The sequence below is a fragment of the Platichthys flesus genome, chromosome 21 (genome assembly GCF_949316205.1).
Source record: "Platichthys flesus chromosome 21, fPlaFle2.1, whole genome shotgun sequence".
In the NCBI taxonomy this organism is placed as follows: Eukaryota; Metazoa; Chordata; class Actinopteri; order Pleuronectiformes; family Pleuronectidae; genus Platichthys; species Platichthys flesus.
Window position 1 is genome coordinate 382,528 of NC_084965.1, and position 21,193 is coordinate 403,720.

At 47.6% G+C, this 21,193-nt stretch overlaps 3 protein-coding genes across 9 annotated transcripts in view; all 3 read right to left on the reverse strand.

The window, feature by feature from the left end:
* The window catches only part of LOC133932831 (leucine-rich repeat-containing protein 30-like), a 4,791-nt gene extending 1,215 nt beyond the window's left edge, over window positions 1-3,576 (reverse strand). For all 5 annotated transcript variants that reach the window (XR_009911987.1, XM_062379695.1, XM_062379698.1 and 2 more), the window contains exons 1-7: window positions 3,304-3,576; window positions 2,820-3,202; window positions 2,524-2,655; window positions 1,248-1,361; window positions 983-1,117; window positions 743-876; window positions 3-51 (exon numbers count right to left, since the gene is read on the reverse strand). Coding sequence is in view for 4 of the 5 variants with exons in the window: in XM_062379695.1 (XP_062235679.1) it covers window positions 3-51; window positions 743-876; window positions 983-1,117; window positions 1,248-1,361; window positions 2,524-2,655; window positions 2,820-2,966 (711 nt within the window). In the remaining variant the exon portion in view is untranslated. The remainder of the gene's footprint in view (window positions 1-2; window positions 52-742; window positions 877-982; window positions 1,118-1,247; window positions 1,362-2,523; window positions 2,656-2,819; window positions 3,203-3,303) is intronic.
* A 3,246-nt stretch (window positions 3,577-6,822) lies between these two features.
* On the reverse strand, window positions 6,823-13,413 carry LOC133933027 (basic proline-rich protein-like). Its single transcript, XM_062379981.1, has 6 exons — window positions 13,174-13,413; window positions 12,846-12,944; window positions 9,136-9,617; window positions 8,375-8,751; window positions 7,272-7,921; window positions 6,823-6,945 (listed from the first exon to the last, which is right to left on the reverse strand). The coding sequence occupies exons 1-6, from the start codon at window positions 13,411-13,413 to the stop codon at window positions 6,823-6,825; spliced, it is 1,971 nt and encodes a 656-aa protein (XP_062235965.1).
* A 615-nt stretch (window positions 13,414-14,028) lies between these two features.
* On the reverse strand, window positions 14,029-20,671 carry gcm2 (glial cells missing transcription factor 2). 3 transcript variants are annotated; one of them, XM_062379103.1, is made up of 9 exons: window positions 20,354-20,671; window positions 18,359-18,422; window positions 17,199-17,384; window positions 17,010-17,122; window positions 16,432-16,557; window positions 16,090-16,346; window positions 15,446-15,677; window positions 15,259-15,309; window positions 14,029-15,152 (listed from the first exon to the last, which is right to left on the reverse strand). In XM_062379103.1, the coding sequence occupies exons 1-9, from the start codon at window positions 20,444-20,446 to the stop codon at window positions 14,838-14,840; spliced, it is 1,437 nt and encodes a 478-aa protein (XP_062235087.1). In that variant the 5' UTR covers window positions 20,447-20,671; the 3' UTR covers window positions 14,029-14,837. The 3 variants fall into 3 exon arrangements, with proteins under 3 accessions (XP_062235087.1, XP_062235086.1, XP_062235088.1); XM_062379102.1 differs by having other exon boundaries at window positions 17,199-17,387; XM_062379104.1 differs by lacking the exon at window positions 15,259-15,309 and having other exon boundaries at window positions 14,030-15,152; window positions 17,199-17,387.
* Between the last annotated feature and the right edge of the window lie 522 nt (window positions 20,672-21,193).

Genomic DNA, 21,193 nt, shown 5'->3' on the forward strand with positions numbered 1-21,193 from the left:
ACCTGTGGAACATCTTTAATGTCGTTAAAGTCCAGATTCAGAAGCTCCAACCTGGATCAGGACAAATCAGAATGAACCAGGTCAGTGTTGTTACTGGTCAGTGTTGTTACTGGTCAGTTACTGGTCAGTGTTGTTACTGGTCAGTGCTGTGACCTGGTCAGTAACTGGTCAGTGTTGTTACTGGGCAGTGCTGTTACTGGTCAGTGCTGTGACCTGGTCAGTAACTGGTCAGTGTTGTTACTGGGCAGTGCTGTTACTTGTCAGTGCTGTTACCTGGTCAGTAACCGGTCAGTGTTGTTACTGGGCAGTGCTGTTACCTGGTCAGTTACTGGTCAGTGTTGTTACCTGGTCAGTGTTGTTACTGGTCAGTTACTGGTCAGTGTTGTTACTGGTCAGTGCTGTTACCTGGTCAGTAACTGGTCAGTGTTGTTACTGGTCAGTGCTGTTACCTGGTCAGTAACCGGTCAGTGTTGTTACTGGGCAGTGCTGTTACCTGGTCAGTTACTGGTCAGTGTTGTTACCTGCTCAGTGTTGTTACTGGTCAGTTACTGGTCAGTGTTGTTACTGGTCAGTGCTGTTACCTGGTCAGTTACTGGTCAGTGTTGTTACCTGGTCAGTGCTGTTACCTGGTCAGTGTTGTTACTGGTCAGTTACTGGTCAGTGCTGTTACCTGGTCAGTGTTGTTAGCTGGTCAGTTACTGGTCAGTGTTGTTACTGGTCAGTTACTGGTCAGTGCTGTTACCTGGTCAGGCAGCAGAGGGCCTTCGGCAGGGAGTGGAGGCTGTTTCCTTCCACAATGAGGATCTTTAGTTCCACCAGAGCCTGGATGTTCTCCGCCAGGTTCTCCAGATGGTTACAGGCCAGATGTAGGAACACCTGTTGGGACAGAGCCGGTAACAAGCCGTGCCCAGCGGGTTATTACCCAGCGTCTCTGTCCCCCCCTGGTGGATGACTGAGCTGCTGTGTTTGCTGTGGAACGTACCAGGGCCTTCATGTTGTAGACACAGCCCGGGATGTGAGCCATGTGGTTGTGGCTGAGGTTGAGCTTCCTGAGGCGGGTCAGGTTGGACAGAGACGCCGGCAGAGAGGACAGCTGGTTGTTGGCTAGACTCAGCACCTGAGAGACAACCCAAACAACAGCTGTCTCTCTTCAACAGGTAAAACACGTCATCAACACATCAGATGATCCAAGTGGATGCTCCTGTGCTTTATTGTGTAGTTTCATGTGGTCTTGTGTGTATTTGTACCTCCAGTTGTGTACACGCTCCCAGCTCCTCAGGAACTTCAGTGAGTCTGTTTCTGTAGACGAATAAAACTCGGAGTCTCCTCAACTGACCGATCTCTGACGGCAGACTGCTCAACTGCACACAACAACAACACAATGACACAACAAGACAAAAGCAGCACAACCTTACAACAACCACAACAACACAAAAATTATGCAGTAATACTCACAGCTGCAGCAAAAATAACACAATTAGATAATTTAAGATACAAATCTAAAGTGACCTTTAATTAATACAAGAAATCTATTCCGTGAAAAATAAGAAGTTTAACATGTAAAGATCATATTTAAAGTCTTTATTAATAAAAGCATTTGGATTGTACTGTGGCTGTAATGAGTGCTGCAGCCTGTAGGGGGCGTCACTGTGCTGTGCTGGTGTTGCGCTGACAGTTGAAAGAAGGATGGAACAGAAACTGGATCCTGGAGGATTAAAGGAGGATTATTCTGACCTTTATTTTAACCTTTATTAATACTGACACACAGCAGCAGCTGAGAGGGGTGGTGGGGGGGGGGGGGTATTTTGCTCATGGGCACACGGACAAGAACCTTGACTCTGCTGCTTGCGTACGTTTGTTCATCATGAGGATAATTAGACCTTAAAAAAATTATTTGATTATTCACATAAAGACTAGCTCAAACACCACCCAGATGCATCATGGGAAGTGTAGGATGTAGGCTGTTAAAAAGTTTAAGTTTAAGATAATTTTACTGTTATTTTTAATCAATTCAAACTTGATTTAATAAGTTTCATTGATTTTAACCGTGAGATTTATCACATTTATAACAAGAAGAAGAAATAAAACAAAACATCCATCCTCCCGTTTTCTGACGTGAACTCACTTTTCCAGACATTTTACTGGGGCTGCAGGAGAAGATCCAGAAAAGGTCTTGGACCTTCGTGTTCTCACATACAGAAGCTCCAGAACATTTCAGGAACATGTCCAGAGTTTAGTTCTGAAAACAGCTTCAGACAAACTGAATCTTAACGGTGAAGAATCTAATGGAGAGAGAGACGTTTTTATATTTTGTTTCAAATGTCGAACATGAAAGAATCACAGTGAATCAGAGACTACACAACTCTTCAGAGCGTAGGAGGACCGAGGACAGAACCCTGATGCACCTCATCAGGGTTTAACTCAGCTGACCTTAGATCAACATTGTGTTTTACAGTGAGCCTTCATTCCAACATGTCGCTGGGTCCGATGCTTTATTTGAGAGTCACTCTGACAGATGTTTACCTGGTTGCCCCACAGGTTGAGAACCACCAGGTTTGAGAGCCGAGCGAGATGAGGAGGAAGAACCTTCAGACTGTTCAGAGACAAGTTCAACTTCTCCAGCTCCAACAGCTCCCACAATTCCTCTGGGACGTCCTGACAACAGCAAACACCAGAGAAGAAGAAGCAGGACGTGATGTCACAGTCATACATGCTGCTTCCTGCTACCACTGATATATGATATCATATGATATGAGCTGATGTAGCTGCAGCGCTATCAGCTAACAGGCTAACAGGCTAGCAGGCTAACAGAGAGGTACCTTCAGTCCTCGTCGAGCCAGACTCAGGACGTTGTATCCAAACTGTTTGATGATAAATCGTCTGATTCTGTCGGCGGACGACAGACTGTCCTCCCCCCCCGAGCTTCTCTTCTCCTCCTTCACCTCCTTGCACCCTGCTCCTCCCATCCCTCGCTCCGTCCAGGTTCCACTGGTTTTCTACTGTTCAGGTCAACTGTGTGACGTCCACACGTTGTTCTGCTACCTCACCAAACATCTGGTCCATTCACCTGATTCCACTGTCCAGATGTTGGTTTATGTTCTATGGGTTCACAGATGTTCTTCTGTCCAGATGACCACGGGTGCAGTTGACATATTCATCTGATGTCCAGATGTTCACAGCTGTAGCTTTGTTGTGTGAGATTCTGCAGGTTGAAGAAAAATATACTCATGACGCAGAACAAGAAAAATCACATGCTGTAGTGTCGTGTTGTTGTGTTGCGGTTTTTGTGTTGTGGTTTCTTACCTCATCAGTTTCTGATCAGAGTTGTGAAACAAGCCTGAATTAAAATCCAGTTAATCATCAGCGTGGAGGTCGACGTCCAGTGAAGGAGAAGTGACGAGGCCAGTCAGCGGATCGCGACCAGATGAAGAAGGATTTGATTCTGACTCTCATCGACTGCTCAGTGAGTTCACAACCAGAGAAGAAGAAACGGAAGAAGGACTCTATTTGAGGACGAGCACTGACACACAAGCTAGATCTCACCTTTGACCAGCCCCAAACACACACACACACACACACCCCCCCCCCACACACACACACACAGACACACACACACAGCTGCTGCTGTCCGTCAGTCGCTGTGTCTTTGACTTTCAGTCTATGACACAGATCTGGAGTAAAGGTTTGAAGAGTCAACCTGCAGGACGTCTCGTCTGATTGGACGAGATCAGAGTCCAGGTGTCTCTACCTGAAGCTGGACTCAGCTGCAGTGAAGACATGAACAGGTTTCAGTCATGAACTGCGTCAGACACAACAACAGGAACATGTGGGGTCATCCAGGCGAGGGGCGGAGCCTGTAGAGCAGCAGGGGGCCGGACAGGAAGTATAAATGTGGGAAGATCAGTGTTGTTGCTGTTGTCTCACATGGACTCACTCTGACACGTCACAGGACGCAAGTTCCAGGAAATGTCCAGAGACACAGACTCAGACATTTGTCCTCAGAGACAGAACCTGCAAAACATGTGAGGAACATGTGAGGAACATGTGAGGAACATGTTAGGAACATGTCTGTGGTTCAGTTCAAGTATGAAAACAGCTTCTGATCCAGTTTGTCAGTAGAGTCGAGAACCTGTCGTCACTTCTGATCAGAAAGTGACTACGCTTCACTTCCTGTTTGGAGAACATGCTAATGTTTCAGTGTCACCAGGTCAGGTGACTTCATCATCTGAGTCATGTGACCCTCAAACCTTGATTGACAGGCGACATCGTCCTGCTCCACATAAACACGTCACACTATGAAGAGCTGTGTTCATATTGTGAGGGTCTCTCGTCCTCTAGCTCTGTGGATCAGGGATTTACTCACCTGGCCTTTGGTTTAAGGTGCAGGAGGTTGTGAGTTTGACTCCCACTGGTTCATGGTGTCGTCCCAGTGTCTCACAGCTTAATGAGTCACATGTTCGTATTAAACATGTGTCAGTTTCTACATGTGTGTCGTTTCAAAGTATGTGACTGAACTTATGTGACAACATGAAATGGACGCAGCGTTCATACAGACGTCATGAAGACATGTTCATTTCTAATCACGTGTCTGTTGATATCAAAGACAACATGAGGAGAATATGAAGGATATTGAGGGCTGAAGATGAAGAGGAGGAGGAGGATGTGAGCTGATGATGGAGGGATGAAGATCAGCCCTGTTTTTCAGTGTCTAAGTGATTTTAGAGATGTAAGAAGAGAACAAGCAGCTGGTGTCCACGACTCTTCACCTCCATCAGACTCTTTTCATCTTTACGGGGGGGGGGGGGGGGCACGAACAAAAACAGGCAAAATAGATGTGGCTACAAACACACACAGACACACACACACACACACACACATACACACACAAAATAATGACCATCAAAACCCTGAGTGAATAGAGTCAGATGATTGGTGAAGTTGAGGAACATGTGCAGGACATGGAGCAAGTGGCCACATGTATGTGGTCGGCCATGTTTCCCCCTCTTCTTTCATCTTCCTTTCAGCTCCTTCACTTCTCTCTCCGTCCTCCTGATGCTCTCTTGTTTTGTCTCAGTGGTTAAATCCCACCTGCTCACCTCCTCATGCCCCCCCCCCCCCGTGTGTCAGACTCATGAATCACAGGACGAGTCTGTTCACGTGAGAATGAAGAGAAACGTTCAGATAAATCATAGTTTACTGTTTCACATTAAACATATTACACATGTTAAACATAAGACATACACAGCTTTATTACAAACATGAGTAGTATGTATGAAACATATCATAAACAATAATCACATGAGGATTCTCTGAGAGTTTGATTGATCACTTTGGTTTCAGTTTTATAAATCAGGTGAGTTTTTAAATGAAGATCAGAAAACATCTGTGTCACCATGACGACATCACACATGTTACAGTGAGAGCTGCAGTGCATCATGGGAAGGAGTGCGTGGTCTCACCCGGTGGCCGGTCAGTGGATTATAGATGATTATTGATCCGTGTGGATGTGCTTGTTCACACTGGAGCAGAGAAAGTGAGGCCTGGTGTGTGTTTACAGATCCAGGTCCAGGTGAGTCCAGGTGGGGGACACGCTCTCAGGTTACTGTGTGTCTGTGTGTGTCTGTGTGTGTGTAGATCAAACACTCTCTGTTTGTTGTGACTTTCGATCGGCTCATTAACTCCAACAACCGAGAGCGTCACAGGCCGACTTCTTCTTCTTCTCTGGCTCTAACCGGCGTGTGGCCCTCATGTTGGCGTCTCGCCCTCATCCGTCACCATTTTGTTTACAATCAGCTGATGTCACAGCTGATCACATCACAAGATCAGAAGGACAAAGTGTTGATGACATCATTGCTAACTTAGCTGCTTCAGTCTCTGACTTTAATATGACAGTTGATGGACCAATCAGGATCCGGTCATGTGATCAGAGGTGTGTAGCAGTAAGCTAGTAGCATGCCAAAGTGTGTCATGGTGTTAGCAAAGCTAGCGTAGCAACATTCCTGCTGCGGATCAGTGACAAGGACAAAGAAACAAAATCAATCATGAGACAGGTAACACACCTGAGACACAAGTACACTCTGCTCACCAGCTCAGAAACTATGGAGTACTGTAGTACTGCGGAGGACTGTAGTACTGTAGTACTGTGGAGTACTGTGGAGTACTGTAGTACTGTGCAGTACTTCGCCTGAAGGTGCTGATGCTACTTGCACCATGATAACCAAATAAAGCTCTTCATTAATTTTCTCCATTCAAACAGAAAGACTACTACCCCCCCCCCCCTCCCCCCGACTGACCACACGCCCTCGTCAGAAGCCGTCTTCAGACCAATCAGAGTCGAGTATGTCCTGAGAGACAGACGGGTGTGTTTCCTCATTCAACAGGTGAGTCATATCTCGTGTGTGTGTGTGTTGTAGAGGAAACACAGTGTTTGTGTGTTTAATCTCTGTTTTTATGTTTTTCTGAGTCTGATTCAATCTTTTAATCTGTTTGTTACTGAAACTAAATGAATCAGTTCCTGGAGACTCAAACCCTCAGAGACCGAGTCCTGGTCCAGCCTCATGAGGATCTGACCTCAGGTCCAGGCTCATTCCGTCAGTCTGGTTCTCTCCAAAGATAAACTTCAACGTAAACCGACTTCATTCTTCTTCGCTCGAGCAGAAACACTTCCTCTTGTGTCAAAACAGAAAGACAAACAGCTGCAGCTCAGAGCACTGGAGACACACACACACACACACACACACACACACACACACACACACACACCTCACTAGACCTGGACTTCGTTATTAGAGTTACCAGAGTTACCGTGGCCGTGGCCTCTGTCTAGTTTATTTTACCCGGGCAGCGTTTTGTTTTGAAGATCATCAAAGACGCCTGCATGTTGCTGCTGCTGCTGCGGGCGGCGGCCATGACGGTCTTCATGCCTACGTGCTGTTCCTGCGAGTCCTGACAGCGAGTCGATGAAGATGATGAGGAAGATAAGAGATGAAGAAGGGAGACACTGTGGATGGAGAGAAAAGATAGACGGCAAACAGATTAAAAGGAAACAGGTTCGACTGGTTTGACCCAAATAAACAGCCAGAGGTCATGTGACCACTCCCAGCATGCAGCTGGGTTGTAACACATCAGCAACAAAGTAAAACATTGTTTTGGTTTTGATGTGAGCGTCAAGTAGACGGTTTGTTCTCAGAAGGAAAGATTGAATTCATCAACATCTGAACGTAAACCTCAGCTGGAGCTGGTGCTGGAGGGGGAGGTGGAGCTGGAGGGGGAGGTGGTGCTGGAGCTGGTGCTGGAGGGGGAGGTGGAGCTGGAGGGGGAGGTGGTGCTGGAGCTGGTGCTGGAGGGGGAGGTGGAGCTGGAGGGGGAGATGGTGCTGGAGCTGGTGCTGGAGGGGGAGGTGGAGCTGGAGGGGGAGGTGGTGCTGGAGCTGGTGCTGGAGGGGGAGGTGGAGCTGGAGGGGGAGGTGGTGCTGGAGCTGGTGCTGGAGGTGGTGCTGGTTCTGGTGCTGGTTCTGGAGCTGGTGCTGGAGGGGGAGGTGGTGCTGGAGCTGGTGCTGGAGGGGGAGGTGGAGCTGAAGGGGGAGGTGGTGCTGGAGCTGGTGCTGGAGGGGGAGGTGGGGCTGGAGGGGGAGGTGGTGCTGGAGCTGGTGCTGGAGGGGGAGGTGGAGCTGGAGGGGGAGGTGGTGCTGGAGGGGGAGGTGGTGCTGGAGCTGGTGCTGGAGGGGGAGGTGGAGCTGGAGGGGGAGATGGTGCTGGAGCTGGTGCTGGAGGTGGTGCTGGTTCTGGTGCTGGTTCTGGAGCTGGTGCTGGAGGGGGAGGTGGTGCTGGAGCTGGTGCTGGAGGGGGAGGTGGAGCTGGAGGGGGAGGTGGTGCTGGAGCTGGTGCTGGTTCTGGAGGTGGTGCTGGAGGGGGAGGTGGTGCTGGTGCTGGAGATGGTGCTGGAGGGAGAGGTGGGGCTGGAGCTGGTGCTGGTGCTGGAGCTGGTGCTGGTGCTGGAGGTGGTGCTGGTTCTGGTGCTGATTCTGGAGCTGGTGCTGGAGGTGGTGCTGGAGGTGGTGCTGGTTCTGGTGCTGGTTCTGGAGCTGGTGCTGGTGCTGGTGCTGGAGGTGGTAGTGGAGCTGGTGCTGGAGGTGGTGCTGGTGCTGGAGGTGGTGCTGGAGCTGGTGCTGGTGCTGGAGCTGGTGCTGGTGCTGGAGGTGGTGCTGGTTCTGGTGCTGATTCTGGAGCTGGTGCTGGAGGTGGTGCTGGAGGTGGTGCTGGTTCTGGTGCTGGTTCTGGAGCTGGTGCTGGTGCTGGTGCTGGAGGTGGTAGTGGAGCTGGTGCTGGAGGTGGTGCTGGTGCTGGAGGTGGTGCTGGAGCTGGTGCTGGTGCTGGTGGTGGTGCTGGAGGTGGAGTTGGTTCTGGTGCTGGAGGTGGTGCTGGTGCTGGAGGTGGTGCTGGAGGTGGAGCTGGTGCTGGTGCTGGTGGTGGTGCTGGAGGTGGAGTTGGTTCTGGTGCTGGTTCTGGTGCTGGTTCTGGAGCTGGTGCTGGAGGTGGAGCTGGTGCTGGTGCTGGTGGTGGTGCTGGAGGGGGAGGTGGTGCTGGAGCTGGTGCTGGAGGGGGAGGTGGTGCTGGAGGGGGAGGTGGTGCTGGAGCTGGTGCTGGAGGGGGAGGTGGAGCTGGAGGGGGAGGTGGTGCTGGAGCTGGTGCTGGTTCTGGAGGTGGTGCTGGAGGGGGAGGTGGTGCTGGTGCTGGAGGTGGTGCTGGAGGGAGAGGTGGGGCTGGAGCTGGTGCTGGTGCTGGAGCTGGTGCTGGTGCTGGAGGTGGTGCTGGTTCTGGTGCTGATTCTGGAGCTGGTGCTGGAGGTGGTGCTGGAGGTGGTGCTGGTGCTGGAGGTGGTGCTGGAGCTGGTGCTGGTGCTGGAGCTGGTGCTGGTGCTGGTGCTGGAGGTGGTGCTGGAGGTGGTGCTGGTGCTGGAGGTGGTGCTGGAGCTGGTGCTGGTGCTGGAGCTGGTGCTGGAGCTGGTGCTGGAGGTGGAGCTGGAGCTGGAGGTGGTGCTGGTTCTGGTGCTGGAGCTGGTGCTGGAGCTGGTGCTGGAGGTGGTGCTGGTGCTGGAGGTGGTGCTGGTTCTGGTGCTGGTTCTGGAGCTGGTGCTGGTGGTGGTGCTGGAGGTGGTAGTGGAGCTGGTGCTGGAGGTGGTGCTGGTGCTGGAGGTGGTGCTGGAGCTGGTGCTGGTGCTGGTGGTGGTGCTGGAGGTGGAGTTGGTTCTGGTGCTGGAGGTGGTGCTGGTGCTGGAGGTGGTGCTGGAGGTGGAGCTGGTGCTGGTGCTGGTGGTGGTGCTGGAGGTGGAGTTGGTTCTGGTGCTGGTTCTGGTGCTGGTTCTGGAGCTGGTGCTGGAGGTGGAGCTGGTGCTGGTGCTGGTGGTGGTGCTGGAGGGGGAGGTGGTGCTGGAGCTGGTGCTGGAGGGGGAGGTGGTGCTGGAGGGGGAGGTGGTGCTGGAGCTGGTGCTGGAGGGGGAGGTGGAGCTGGAGGGGGAGGTGGTGCTGGAGCTGGTGCTGGTTCTGGAGGTGGTGCTGGAGGGGGAGGTGGTGCTGGTGCTGGAGGTGGTGCTGGAGGGAGAGGTGGGGCTGGAGCTGGTGCTGGTGCTGGAGCTGGTGCTGGTGCTGGAGGTGGTGCTGGTTCTGGTGCTGATTCTGGAGCTGGTGCTGGAGGTGGTGCTGGAGGTGGTGCTGGTGCTGGAGGTGGTGCTGGAGCTGGTGCTGGTGCTGGAGCTGGTGCTGGTGCTGGTGCTGGAGGTGGTGCTGGAGGTGGTGCTGGTGCTGGAGGTGGTGCTGGAGCTGGTGCTGGTGCTGGAGCTGGTGCTGGAGCTGGTGCTGGAGGTGGAGCTGGAGCTGGAGGTGGTGCTGGTTCTGGTGCTGGAGCTGGTGCTGGAGCTGGTGCTGGAGGTGGTGCTGGTGCTGGAGGTGGTGCTGGTTCTGGTGCTGGTTCTGGAGCTGGTGCTGGTGGTGGTGCTGGAGGTGGTAGTGGAGCTGGTGCTGGAGGTGGAGCTGGTGCTGGAGGGGGAGGTGGTGCTGGAGCTGGCAGCCAGTGTTCCAGGACAATGTGATGACTCTCATGTCCTGTTTGAACTTGATCTTCTCTGAAGACAGATCCTGGAGCTTCAAACCTTCTTATCAACCGGAGCTCAGACGCTATCACCACAAGCTGCAGATAAACATCTGAGCTCCTGTCATGCTGCGTTAACAAGACTGTGCTGTGTGTGAGTCTCCTGCTGAGATAACACTTCTCACGGAACCAAACACACACGCACACACACAAAAACACACTAAACAAACACACACCTACATACACACACCTACATACACACGCACGCACACACACACACACACAAACACACACATGCACACACATGCACGCAAACACACACACACACGCACGCACACACACGCACACACACGCACACACACAAAAAACACACCAAACACACACGCAGACATATGCACACACACGCACGCACGCACACACACACACAAACACACAAGCACACACACAAACACACACAAACACACAAGCAAGCACACACACACACACCAGACACACACACACTATTTTCTCTTTATTAGTTCAGTTTGATGTTTTTTTAAATCTTTTTATCTCATAGTTTTGTTTTTGCTTTGAAACTGATATGATTTTCATTTCTGTCCTCAGCAGATTATTGTTTATGAGGGTCCCTCTTCCCTCCCTCCTCTTCCCTCCCTCCTCTTCCCTCCTCCTCTTCCCTCCCTCCTCTTCCCTCCCTCCTCTTCCCTCCCTCCTCTTCCCTCCCTCCTCTTCCCTCCCTCCTCTTCCCTCCTCCTCTTCCCTCCCTCCTCTTCCCCCCCTCCTCTTCCCTCCCTTCATCATCCACCCTCAGCCTGGATATGAAGTGGACAGTCAATGTGTTATTTCAATCAGTTACTTTAGTTCTGATCAGAGAACAGCTGCACTGAAACGTCACAACACCAGAGGGGAAGAAGTTGTTTTTAATTTGAATTATTTTGTTTTAATCTTATATATTATACGGTAATGAGTAATGTATAATGGACATTACTCATTACTCTCACTCAGACTGTTTACAGCCTGGTTTGACGTCCTGAAGAATATTTTTTCTGAAACGCATTCACAACGATTCAATGACATTTTCATTACCGGATTCAAATAAGATATTCTGCTATATGAAACATTTTTTTGGTTATTTAGTAAGATTTCACACTAGCAGTTATGATCATTTTAGTTATTTGGAGGGGTCCTGAATACAGTACAGACTCAGGGGTGTTCGAAGGGCAAGATGCCCCCCCCCCCCAACATCACAGAACAACACTCCCCCTTCACTGCCGAGAGCAAAATGAAGGGGTAGGGCCAAGTGGTGGGGCTGAGGGGTTCTTCAGGTTCTACAGGTTCTACAGGTTCTAAAGGTTCTACAGGCTCTAAAGGTTCTACAGGCTCTAAAGGTTCTAAAGGTTCTACAGGTTCTACAGGTTCTAAAGGTTCTACAGGTTCCAAAGGTTCTACAGGTTCTAAAGGTTCTACAGGCTCTAAAGGTTCTACAGGCTCTAAAGGTTCTACAGGCTCTAAAGGTTCTACAGATTCTAAAGGTTCTACAGGCTCTAAAGGTTCTACAGGCTCTAAAGGTTCTACAGGCTCTAAAGGTTCTACAGGTTCTACAGGTTCTACAGGTTCCAAAGGTTCTACAGGTTCTAAAGGTTCTACAGGTTCTAAAGGTTCTACAGGTTCTACAGGTTCTAAAGGTTCTACAGGTTCTAAAGGTTCTACAGGTTCTAAAGGTTCTACAGGTTCTACAGGTTCTAAAGGTTCTACAGGTTCTAAAGGTTCTAAAGGTTCTCTTGCAGGTGAATTGATTTACGTTTTGTGGGTTAGGGTCAATCCGTCCTGACATTTGATTGAACTGGACAGAGTCAGTTTCCTCTTCATCCTCAGGAACCACCACCATGGTGTAACTTCTCTATTAATTATCTCACTTCTCTTATTTTGTCTAATTTCTTTTAATACACGTTAAGCTCTAACTTTGAGCTTCAGGTCCCAGGATGCTCTGATGATATTACTACGGATACCATTAGTTAGCTTGGAGCCACAACATGAGCCTTAATGTTTATTATTAATTATTTATTTTCTGTTTACAGTCAGACTGTCAAAATAAAATGGACTGGGATCACTTCCTGTTGGCAGTGAACTCAGTGATGAACACTGAATTACTGTGATACTGAAGGAAACTTAAAAACATCAAGATGTAAGATGGACTCTGCAGAATCGGATTCCTCTGAGTTATCACTGGATGTTCTTGATGATGTGATATCTGTGGGCAGATGTTCAGCTGCAGGGACTCACCTGGTCAGGTGGCAGAGGAGGAGAGGCGGTGTGATCGGTGACCTGTGGACTGAACCTCAACATGTGGCGGATCAAGCATCGATCACTGAACTGTGTGAACCACCTCTAACCAGGTGTGACGTTCCTTTAGTGTAGAAGCCTCTCTGAGGTTCACATGACATAATTCACATCTGTATGTTTTATTTTTCTGTTCACATCCCTGAATCACAACCATGTAGCATCAAACTGAAAACATCCATTAGTGCAGAGCCACATCAGAGGGGGGGGGGGGTTAGAGGAATCTCCTTTCAGCAGACGGGATGATTTATTTTTGCGAAGAGAGAGAGAAGAGGAGGGATGAAATGATTTGTGTGTGAAAGAGCAGTGATGGAGATCAGTGGAGAAGAAGAGGAAGAGGTAGATGAGAAGATAGGATGAGGTGATTGTTGGTGAAAGGATAGAATTACACAGCTCAGGATTATCTGCACTCTCCTGGTTTACAGGTGAGACCCAGCCCAGGTGTTGGCTGATGAGCTGCTCACACGCCAAAATATCTTTCACCTGCAGGTCCCATCCACCAATCAGAGGAGAGCAGCTCACCTGCAGGCATCCATCACACGAACACGCTAATTTACCTGTAGAGGTGGAATAACAGCCCCTGATTGGCTGATTCTGGTCGTCTGACCTGGACTCTAACCTGGACCTTAACCTGGACCTTAACCTGGTCTCTAACCTGGTCTTTAACCTGGTCTCTAACCTGGTCTCTAACCTGGTCTCTCACCTGGTTTCTAACCTGGTCTCTCATCTGGTCTCTCTCCTGGTCTCTCACCTGGTCTCTCACCTGGTCTCTCAACTGGACTCTAACCTGGTCTCTAACCTGGTCTCTCATCTGGTCTCGCACCTGGTCTCTCACCTGGTCTCTCAACTGGTCTCTCACCTGGTCTCTCAACTGGTCTCTCACCTGGTCTCTCACCCGGCCTCTAATCTGGACTCTAATCTGGTCTCTCACCTGGTCTCCCACCTGGTCTCTCAACTGGACTCTAATCTGGTCTCTAACCTGGTCTCTCATCTAGTCTCTCAACTGGTCTCTCACCTGGTCTCTCAACTGGTCTCTCACCTGGTCTCTCACCTGGCCTCTAATCTGGACTCTAATCTGGACTCTAATCTGGTCTCTCACCTGGTCTCTCACCTGGACCCCCAGCTGTGTGAACCATCTGTGGAGGTGTGATGAGGTTGTCTGGAGGTTCAGTCAGAACAGAATCCTGTACTGACGGGTGTTAGTGTAAACCGAAGAGAAGGTAGCGAGTGAGACGAGGACAAGAGGAGAGGAATGAGTGATTTTAATGGAAGGTAGTGAAAGAGAGGATGGGGAGGAGACGGGTGGAGGAGAAAGGGGGAGGTTGCGGAGGCGAAGGAGGCGAAGGAGGCGAAGGAGGCGAAGGAGGCGGGACGAGGATTCCACAGGTTCAGAGTAAGGACAGTGTGTGGTTCCTGTCCTGACACGTTCTTGTCAAAACACGATTATTACTCATTTACACTGAAACCAGCCGATGTCCTCACAGCAGCATGACGGTGGTGCTTCTCCCTCTGAGGCTCCGGACCCAGGGGAAGACTCGGCACCTGAGACGTTTGCTTTCTATAACATCGGTTTAATCTAAACAAAGCCACAGAAGCAGCTTCTTCCTCAGTCTGTTTATTCACATTCATGTTTTCAGACGCTTGAACGAGGAACGGGCTCCTGACGTGGAACAGCTGCATGACGTCATCACTCTGGACCTCAGATGAAAAGGTCGTGGAGATGAGACACGTCTACACGGACAACCAAATTCTGAAGACACTGAAATGTATGTTGTGATTACCTGAACCTGAACAAAGGCTTGAGCCCCCCCTCCTCCATGTTAGCAGATGGGACACGCTGACGTCCAGGTCAGAAGTTTGATTGATAAACTTCATTTGATAGTCTCAGTGTGTAACACAGCAGGAAACGTTCTTTCTCTTCATGTCATGTTTATTTGATAGTCAGGTTGGGAATATAACACATCATCATAAGCTCAGTCGTCTTCATGTTTATGACAATAAATAACTCAACCACACAAACAGTCGTCTGTCTCAACCTGATATTCTTTAGAATGCAACGTTTTTTTTTATTGAAACTTAAGCTTCACTGAAACTGCATCCATCTGTGTTTCTGAGGCTTTCAGCCAAGTATCATAGTCTTCCTCACCTCAATGAGCTTCTAAATTCACTGAGGAAGAACTCGACACCGGAACACTTTGTGTTGAGGCCGTTTTTAAATTCATGAAATGTTGTGTAAAGGTTACACATGTAATCCTGAAGACGGAGTGTCCGAGATCAAAATGTATTTTCCGATGAAAATAAAAAAAAAAATTCAAATGTCTGAACAAATCTTTGTCCCTCTGTTCCACATCAGTCGCTCTGCCAGGAGCAGTTGTACTGCAGTCACCATGCTGACAGAGGTGGAGGTGGAGCTGCTCAGTACTCGTCGTAGCGGTACGTGTTGGGGTACGAGTAGCGGTAGTCATAACCATCTGCCCGCTCTGTTTTGGTTTGCAGAGGTTCAGGCTGAAATGACAGAGACTTGATGACTCCTCCAGATTCCTCCATCACCTTCACCTCAGTGGAGTACGACGAGGAGGAGGCGGCATCCTCCATCAGCGAGGAGCAGCCGGGGAAGCCAGGTTTGGGCGGAGCACACGGCTGATAGGACGGTAGGCTGGCCGGAGGCTTGGGACACGTCTGGTAGGGAGGGAGCGTGGCGGCAGGCTTCGGACACGGCTGATAGGAAACCTGAAGAGGACCAGGAACAGTGAGATCGTGACAGGAAAGGTTAAAGTCCTTATTGTCTCTTGACCTTTACATTGTCTTATTATGATGTAAACTATAAACTCAAAACCTGACAGCTCTGAGCGTAACGTCTCCAGGTGTGAACTGTGTCGTCACTTGTCTGGGAAAAGTAAAGGAAGCGACGCAGCTTCAGTTTAAAATGTTTCTTTCTCTGTGGGACAATAAAATATGTGACACACCAAGAGACGTGACCTCGACCTGACGACCCTGACCTCTGCTGGGGCACACCCGCTCACCTTGGTTGTCGTGGTGATGATGGTCTGTAGTGCTGCGGGGGACCCTGGGGCGTTGCCGGGGTAACGACAGGGGTACTCAGCGCTGTAGTAATGGTGGTTGTCTCCGTAGGGGGCGGAGCTCTTCAGCAGCTCCTTCCAGCCTGGAGGATGTTTGGTCTGAGGGTCAAAGGTCGAGGAAGAGGACAGGGGAGCTGCCGATGAGGAGGAGGAGGAACCCAGGACGGGAGCCACCCTGCACACAGAACACAATCTGGTTTAACTCTGGTTAGACTGTCAAGGTGTCCGAATCTAGTTTAGACCTGGTCTGACAGAACCTGGTCTCAGAAACTGGTTTGATCAGATCTGGGTTTGTCCTGGTTCTATAATCTGGTTTTAACTTGTTCTCTTTCACACGGTTTAGGTTCAGTTTAGACACATTTAAAAAAATCAGAATGTGCTTAACACTAGTTTTATTTTCCTGGACCTGTTCCAGTGTATAATTCTGGAACCTGGGTTGCACAAGTTTAATTTCAGATTTACAGGTTCTGGTTTGGATCTGTTTACATGACTGAACCTGGAAAGTGGTTTGGACCATCACACTGACAGTATCTGGTCCAGGATCTAAACTGGTCCAGGATATGGTTTGGATTGTATGTGAGGCTGACCTGGGGTCACAGAGATCAGCAGTCACTGGATACGAAGGGGATGTCAGGTACCCTTGGAACTCGTAGCCTGGCCTGCCCATGTAAAGCCTGGGATTGGCGGGTTTCTGCAGTGTGGGTGGGGCTTCTCCCAGTGCATTGTGGGGGTTGTAGTAGGGCTCTGGGTTCTGGAATGCTGGGTAATGCTGAGGAAAGTTTGGTTCGATGAAGGAGATTCTGTCTGCTGGTTCAACGCAGGAGAGGAGGGCGGGGCCTAAAGCCTGAAGAAGGAAAACAACAAACAATAAATTACAACTTTCACAAACAGCTGTTGTTGTTGATGTTGTTGTTGTTGTCGATGTCAACCTGTGTTTCAATCAGTCGTCTCTTTGGTGTGAAGGGAGGGGAACTGACTCGTCTCTTCACTGAACTTCTTCTTGCTTCAGTCTCGGACTTGGACTCTGGTCTGGGGTGGTCATGGACCCCTTTAGCCTGAAACAACATCAGCGATGAATACAGTGGAAAACATAATCAGTTACAAGACAGAAACAACAACTACTGCTGAGTTCAGACCCGTTCAGGGCCAGGACCTGGCTCAACCCTGTGGGATCAGGTTCAACCATAGTGGTGTCCACAATCTGGTTCAGTTCCGTTTGGATTTCTGACTTCACAGACTGGCAAGAAGTCGAATAGCTTGATAGCTCAGTTAGCATGTTTAGCATGTTTAGCATGCTAAACATGTGTTTTTGAAGTATGAGCCAGTGTATCTGTGTGTGTGTGTGTGTGTGTGTGTGTATGTATGTGTATGTGTGTGTATGTGTGTTTATGTGTGTGTGTGTTTGTGTATGTGTGTGTGTGTGCATATATGTGTGAAAGTGTGGGTGTGTGTGGGTGTGTGTGTGTGTGTGTGTGTGTGGGGGGGGGGGGGGTGTTAAGATGCAGACCTGGAAGAAGATGGATTTTCCGTCAACTCTCCAGAAGTTGGTGACGGGGTACCCACTGTGACCGCGACATGGCAGCAGCTCCAGAGCACCGTTACAACTCGGACACAGCTTCTCTGAAACACACAGTGGGTCGAGCGTCAGCTCAGGACGGTTCAGCTCGGTTCTGCTTCTGGTTTCAGTCTTTCTTACTTTGCTGCTTCTGCCGGGCCTTGTCGCAGATGGCAGGGCGGAGCTGCAGTCTGGATCCATCCGGTAGCGTGCAGCCACGAGAACAGACCACCACCCCGAGACATGACTTCTTCAGGATCTGACAGTTGTGGTTGTTGGTGTTTCTCATTGCCCAGCCGGAAAGATGTCGCTGAGCATTTTTATCTTCTGCTGGAAAATAAAGACCCACTGTTTGCTGGAGCTAGCTTAAATACAAAATCTGTGAGCTGGAGCTAGCTTAAATACTAAATCTGTTAGCTAGAGCTAGGTTAAATACCAAATCAGTTAGCTGGAGCTAGCTTCAATACTAAATCTGTTAGCTGGAGCTAGCTTAAATACTAAATATGTTAGCTGGAGCTAGCTTAAATACTAAATCTGTTAGCTAGAGCTAGCTTAAATACCAAATCTGTTAGCTGGAGCTAGCTTAAATACCAAATCTGTTAGCTGGAACTAGCTTAAATACTAAATCGGTTAGCTAGAGCTAGCTTAAATACCAAATCTGTTAGCTGGAGCTAGCTTAAATACCAAATCTGTTAGCTGGAGCTAGCTTAAATACTAAATATGTTAGCTGGAACTAGCTTAAATACAAAATCTGTTAGCTAGAGCTAGCTTAAATCATAGATATATATAAAGTCTCGGCCAACGGAGTCGAACGTCCGCACATGGCGGCCATCTTGCCACAGGCATCTCGCCCACCCATAACATTGTGTTGTAGTGGTACGTACTTTTTAAATAACCATAACTTGCTAAATTCTCAACCGATTTTTAAATGGTTTGGTTTGTTACAAACGTCAGAGATGTAGTTATGACACTGCATACTTATGAATAATTATGTTATTTTCTAAAAATTAGAATAATGTTCTATACAGGTACAAGATTTCCCTTACAAATATACATCAAGAATTTTTTTTTTTTTTTTTATTTAAAAAGTACATGTACCACTACCAACACAATGTTATGGGTCGGCGAGCTGCCTGTGGCAAGATGGCCGCCATGTGCGGACGTTCGACTCCGTTGACCAGAAATGCGGATGAGACATCTAGCCTTTATATTTATATCTATGGCTTAAATACTAAATCTGTAAGCTGGAGCTGCTAGCTTGGACTGTATCATAACATGTTAATAATAATAAAGTTTCTCACCACTGTAGATGTAACGAACATAACCGTCTGTCCACTCCTGGAAGAGGTCGAACTGCTTGGTGTCCTGCACACAGACAGGTGAGCAGAGAGACAGGTGAGCACAGAGAGAGAGATGGACGCACAGACAGAAGGACACACAGACAGTTGGACACACAGACAGGTGAGCAGAGAGACAGGTGAGCACAGAGAGAGAGATGGACGCACAGACAGAAGGACACACAGACAGTTGGACACACAGACAGGTGAGCAGAGAGACAGATGAGCAGAAAGACAGATGGACACACAGACAGGTGAGCAGAGAGACAGGTGAGCAGAAAGACAGATGGACGCACAGACAGGTGAGCAGAGAGACAGGTGAGCAGAGAGACAGATGGACGCACAGACAGAAGGACACACAGACAGTTGGACACACAGACAGGTGAGCAGAGAGACAGATGGACACACAGAGAGACTTATTTATTTGAATCAAATTCAAAATGGTGGTTTTCTGAGCGAACCCAGTTTTCTTGTCTCTCAACATGGTCAGCGTGTCACGTTGTTTATTTACAGACAGATTTTGATACAATCAGAAGAGAAACAACAGATTTCAGTTCAACAAACAAATCCTAATTAAATGTAGTCAAATGATTGCGTTCAATCTGACTGTATTTAAGAAAAGTATTTCACGTCATGTTTGGACACATGATTTATTAACATCAACATGTATGAGAGATATTGATCAGTGATCAGAATCTGGATCAGCTGACTTTGATGTTTTAGTTTCACTGAAAACAAAAATATGAAAACCCGTTTCGACTGTTTTTGTGAAAACAAAGTGAAAAGTCGAATCAGCACACACACACACGCACACACACATACATACAACCTTTGCACAACCTTGGAATAAAAACCTGACAACGCACAGTGGATCTTCATTGTGTTAGTTTGTAACATGAATGTGAGAATATTAATTTATAACAGTCTCAATTCATTTACACTGAATATGTATTATTATTACTTATTTATTTACGTATTTTTAAAAGCGAGAACATTTGTATTACATTTTGTATTAATTCATAGAGTGTATGTAATCATAATGATTTAACAAATCTAATTTTAATGATAAAACGAGAAAAACCCTCAGTTTAAATGTTTATTTTGTCAAAACCAAGAGTAACCCTCTAATGCTAGTTTAGATAATTGATTAAAATCTATTAACAGAATAATCACAGATTATAATCCTGTAAAATGGGATGGAGCAGGAAGAGAAACTAAAACAATGAAAATAAAATATAAAATGTGACATTTTTACTGTTTAGTTTATATAAAGTACAGAGTTTGGTTTGAGGCTCTGATTTTCTTTTTGAGTTTTTTACAAGAACTATATATTGAAATGAACAAGAAATAAGTATTAATTTGAAATATTTCTTTTTTAAATAATGACTCGATTTTAATCAAAAAGACTAAAGATGAAGACAATTACTTTAAGATTTATTGATTAAAACGGAATGTTTTTGAAAGAAGATCTTTAACAAACTTATTAAGAGACAATGTCTTAATGAAGACATGTTGATATCTGATCAATATTCAAAGTCCAGATTTGATTATATTTTATTTGTTTTATATAATATAATAATATTGTGTATATAAAAAGTATTTAAAACAAACAGGTTTCTGACACCAGGATCTAAGTGTAATAAAATTTGTTATTTAATATTCAGTCAAGAGCAATATTTCATGTTCAGCGTAGAAGCAGCTTTGATTATTGATGAGATTCTCCAGTTGAGAAAGATACACTAAACACTTTTTAATTGTAGTTTATATTTTATTAATTTGTATATTTTATTTAAATGTATATTTGGTTTTATTGTATATAATATATACGAATTTAGTCCTGTGTCGGATTTTTTTCTTTTAATGTCATTTAAATATATTTTTCTATTTGACCATTTTAAATTCGTCTGTAAATGAAATGATTTCGGTCAAAGTTATTCGGTTAAGATGTTGATCAGTTACCTGCGGTAGTTTGGGGTCGTTGATGTCCCACGTTGACTTCATCCCGACCGAGCACACACAGTCCGGCTCCTCGCGCTCCTCCGCCCGGGACATCCTCCAGGTCCTGCTCCTGACTCGGGTCCTGCTCCTGGTTCGGGTCCTGCTTTCTGATCCAGATTCTTCGGATCCTGTTTAAGGTCCAGATTTGGTTCAGATCTGGATCAGACCTGAACCTGTGAAGAAGTTTTAATGTACAACTTCTAGAACCAGATAGTTTAAATTGTTTTATTAAAAAGTTAAAGCCTCGCGTGTCTCCTGCGTCCTGTCAGAGTGCGTGCACCTCCGGTGAGTCTCAGGTAGAAGTGACGGGACAGGTGAGAGAGAGAGAGCGAGCGAGAGAGAGAGAGAGAGAGAGAGACAGAAAGAGAGAGAGAGTGTGTGTGTGTGTGTGTGTGTGTGTTACAAACAGTTCAGTGTTTCTCCCAAAACAAACAAAACTCATTACTCATCAATTAAGAGAACAGCTTCTACCTGTCTGTCTCTCACTGTCTATCGATGACCTGTCTGTCTCTCACCTGTCTGTCCCTCATCGCTCTGTCTCTCATCACTCTGTCTGATAATGAACCTATAATTTATAATCATTAAATTATCACTGTGTACCAGTTACTGAGCAACAGCGCCCCCTGCAGCCACATGTGGTGATTAACTCTGTCGCTGTGTTTTCCTGTCAGAACAAAGTGTCTCAATGTGTTGACCGTGTCGTCCACTGGATATTACCCATGATCCTCTGCTTCCTGAACCTGAAGAGCTGCTGCTCGAGCAAATCCACCACACTCTTCAGTGTTCATCATGTTTCACAGT

What these genes read in the sequence shown, in the direction of transcription:
- LOC133933027 (XM_062379981.1), bottom strand. Translation starts at nt 13,413, where the DNA reads ATGAGAGACCAGGTTAGAGACCAGATTAGAGTCCAGTTGAGAGACCAG. An exon ending in GAGACCAGGTGAGAGACCAG is followed by an intron (nt 12,945 to 13,173) that starts GTGAGAGACCAG and finishes GGATGCCTGCAG; the next exon opens with GTGAGCTGCTCTCCTCTGAT. An exon ending in CCACCTCCAGCACCACCACC is followed by an intron (nt 8,752 to 9,135) that starts AGCACCAGCTCC and finishes AGCCCCACCTCT; the next exon opens with CCCTCCAGCACCACCTCCAG.
- gcm2 (XM_062379102.1), bottom strand. Translation starts at nt 20,446, where the DNA reads ATGTCCCGGGCGGAGGAGCGCGAGGAGCCGGACTGTGTGTGCTCGGTC. An exon ending in TGTTCGTTACATCTACAGTG is followed by an intron (nt 17,388 to 18,358) that starts GTGAGAAACTTT and finishes TTTATTTTCCAG; the next exon opens with CAGAAGATAAAAATGCTCAG. An exon ending in TCATCACCACGACAACCAAG is followed by an intron (nt 15,310 to 15,445) that starts GTGAGCGGGTGT and finishes TACTTTTCCCAG; the next exon opens with ACAAGTGACGACACAGTTCA.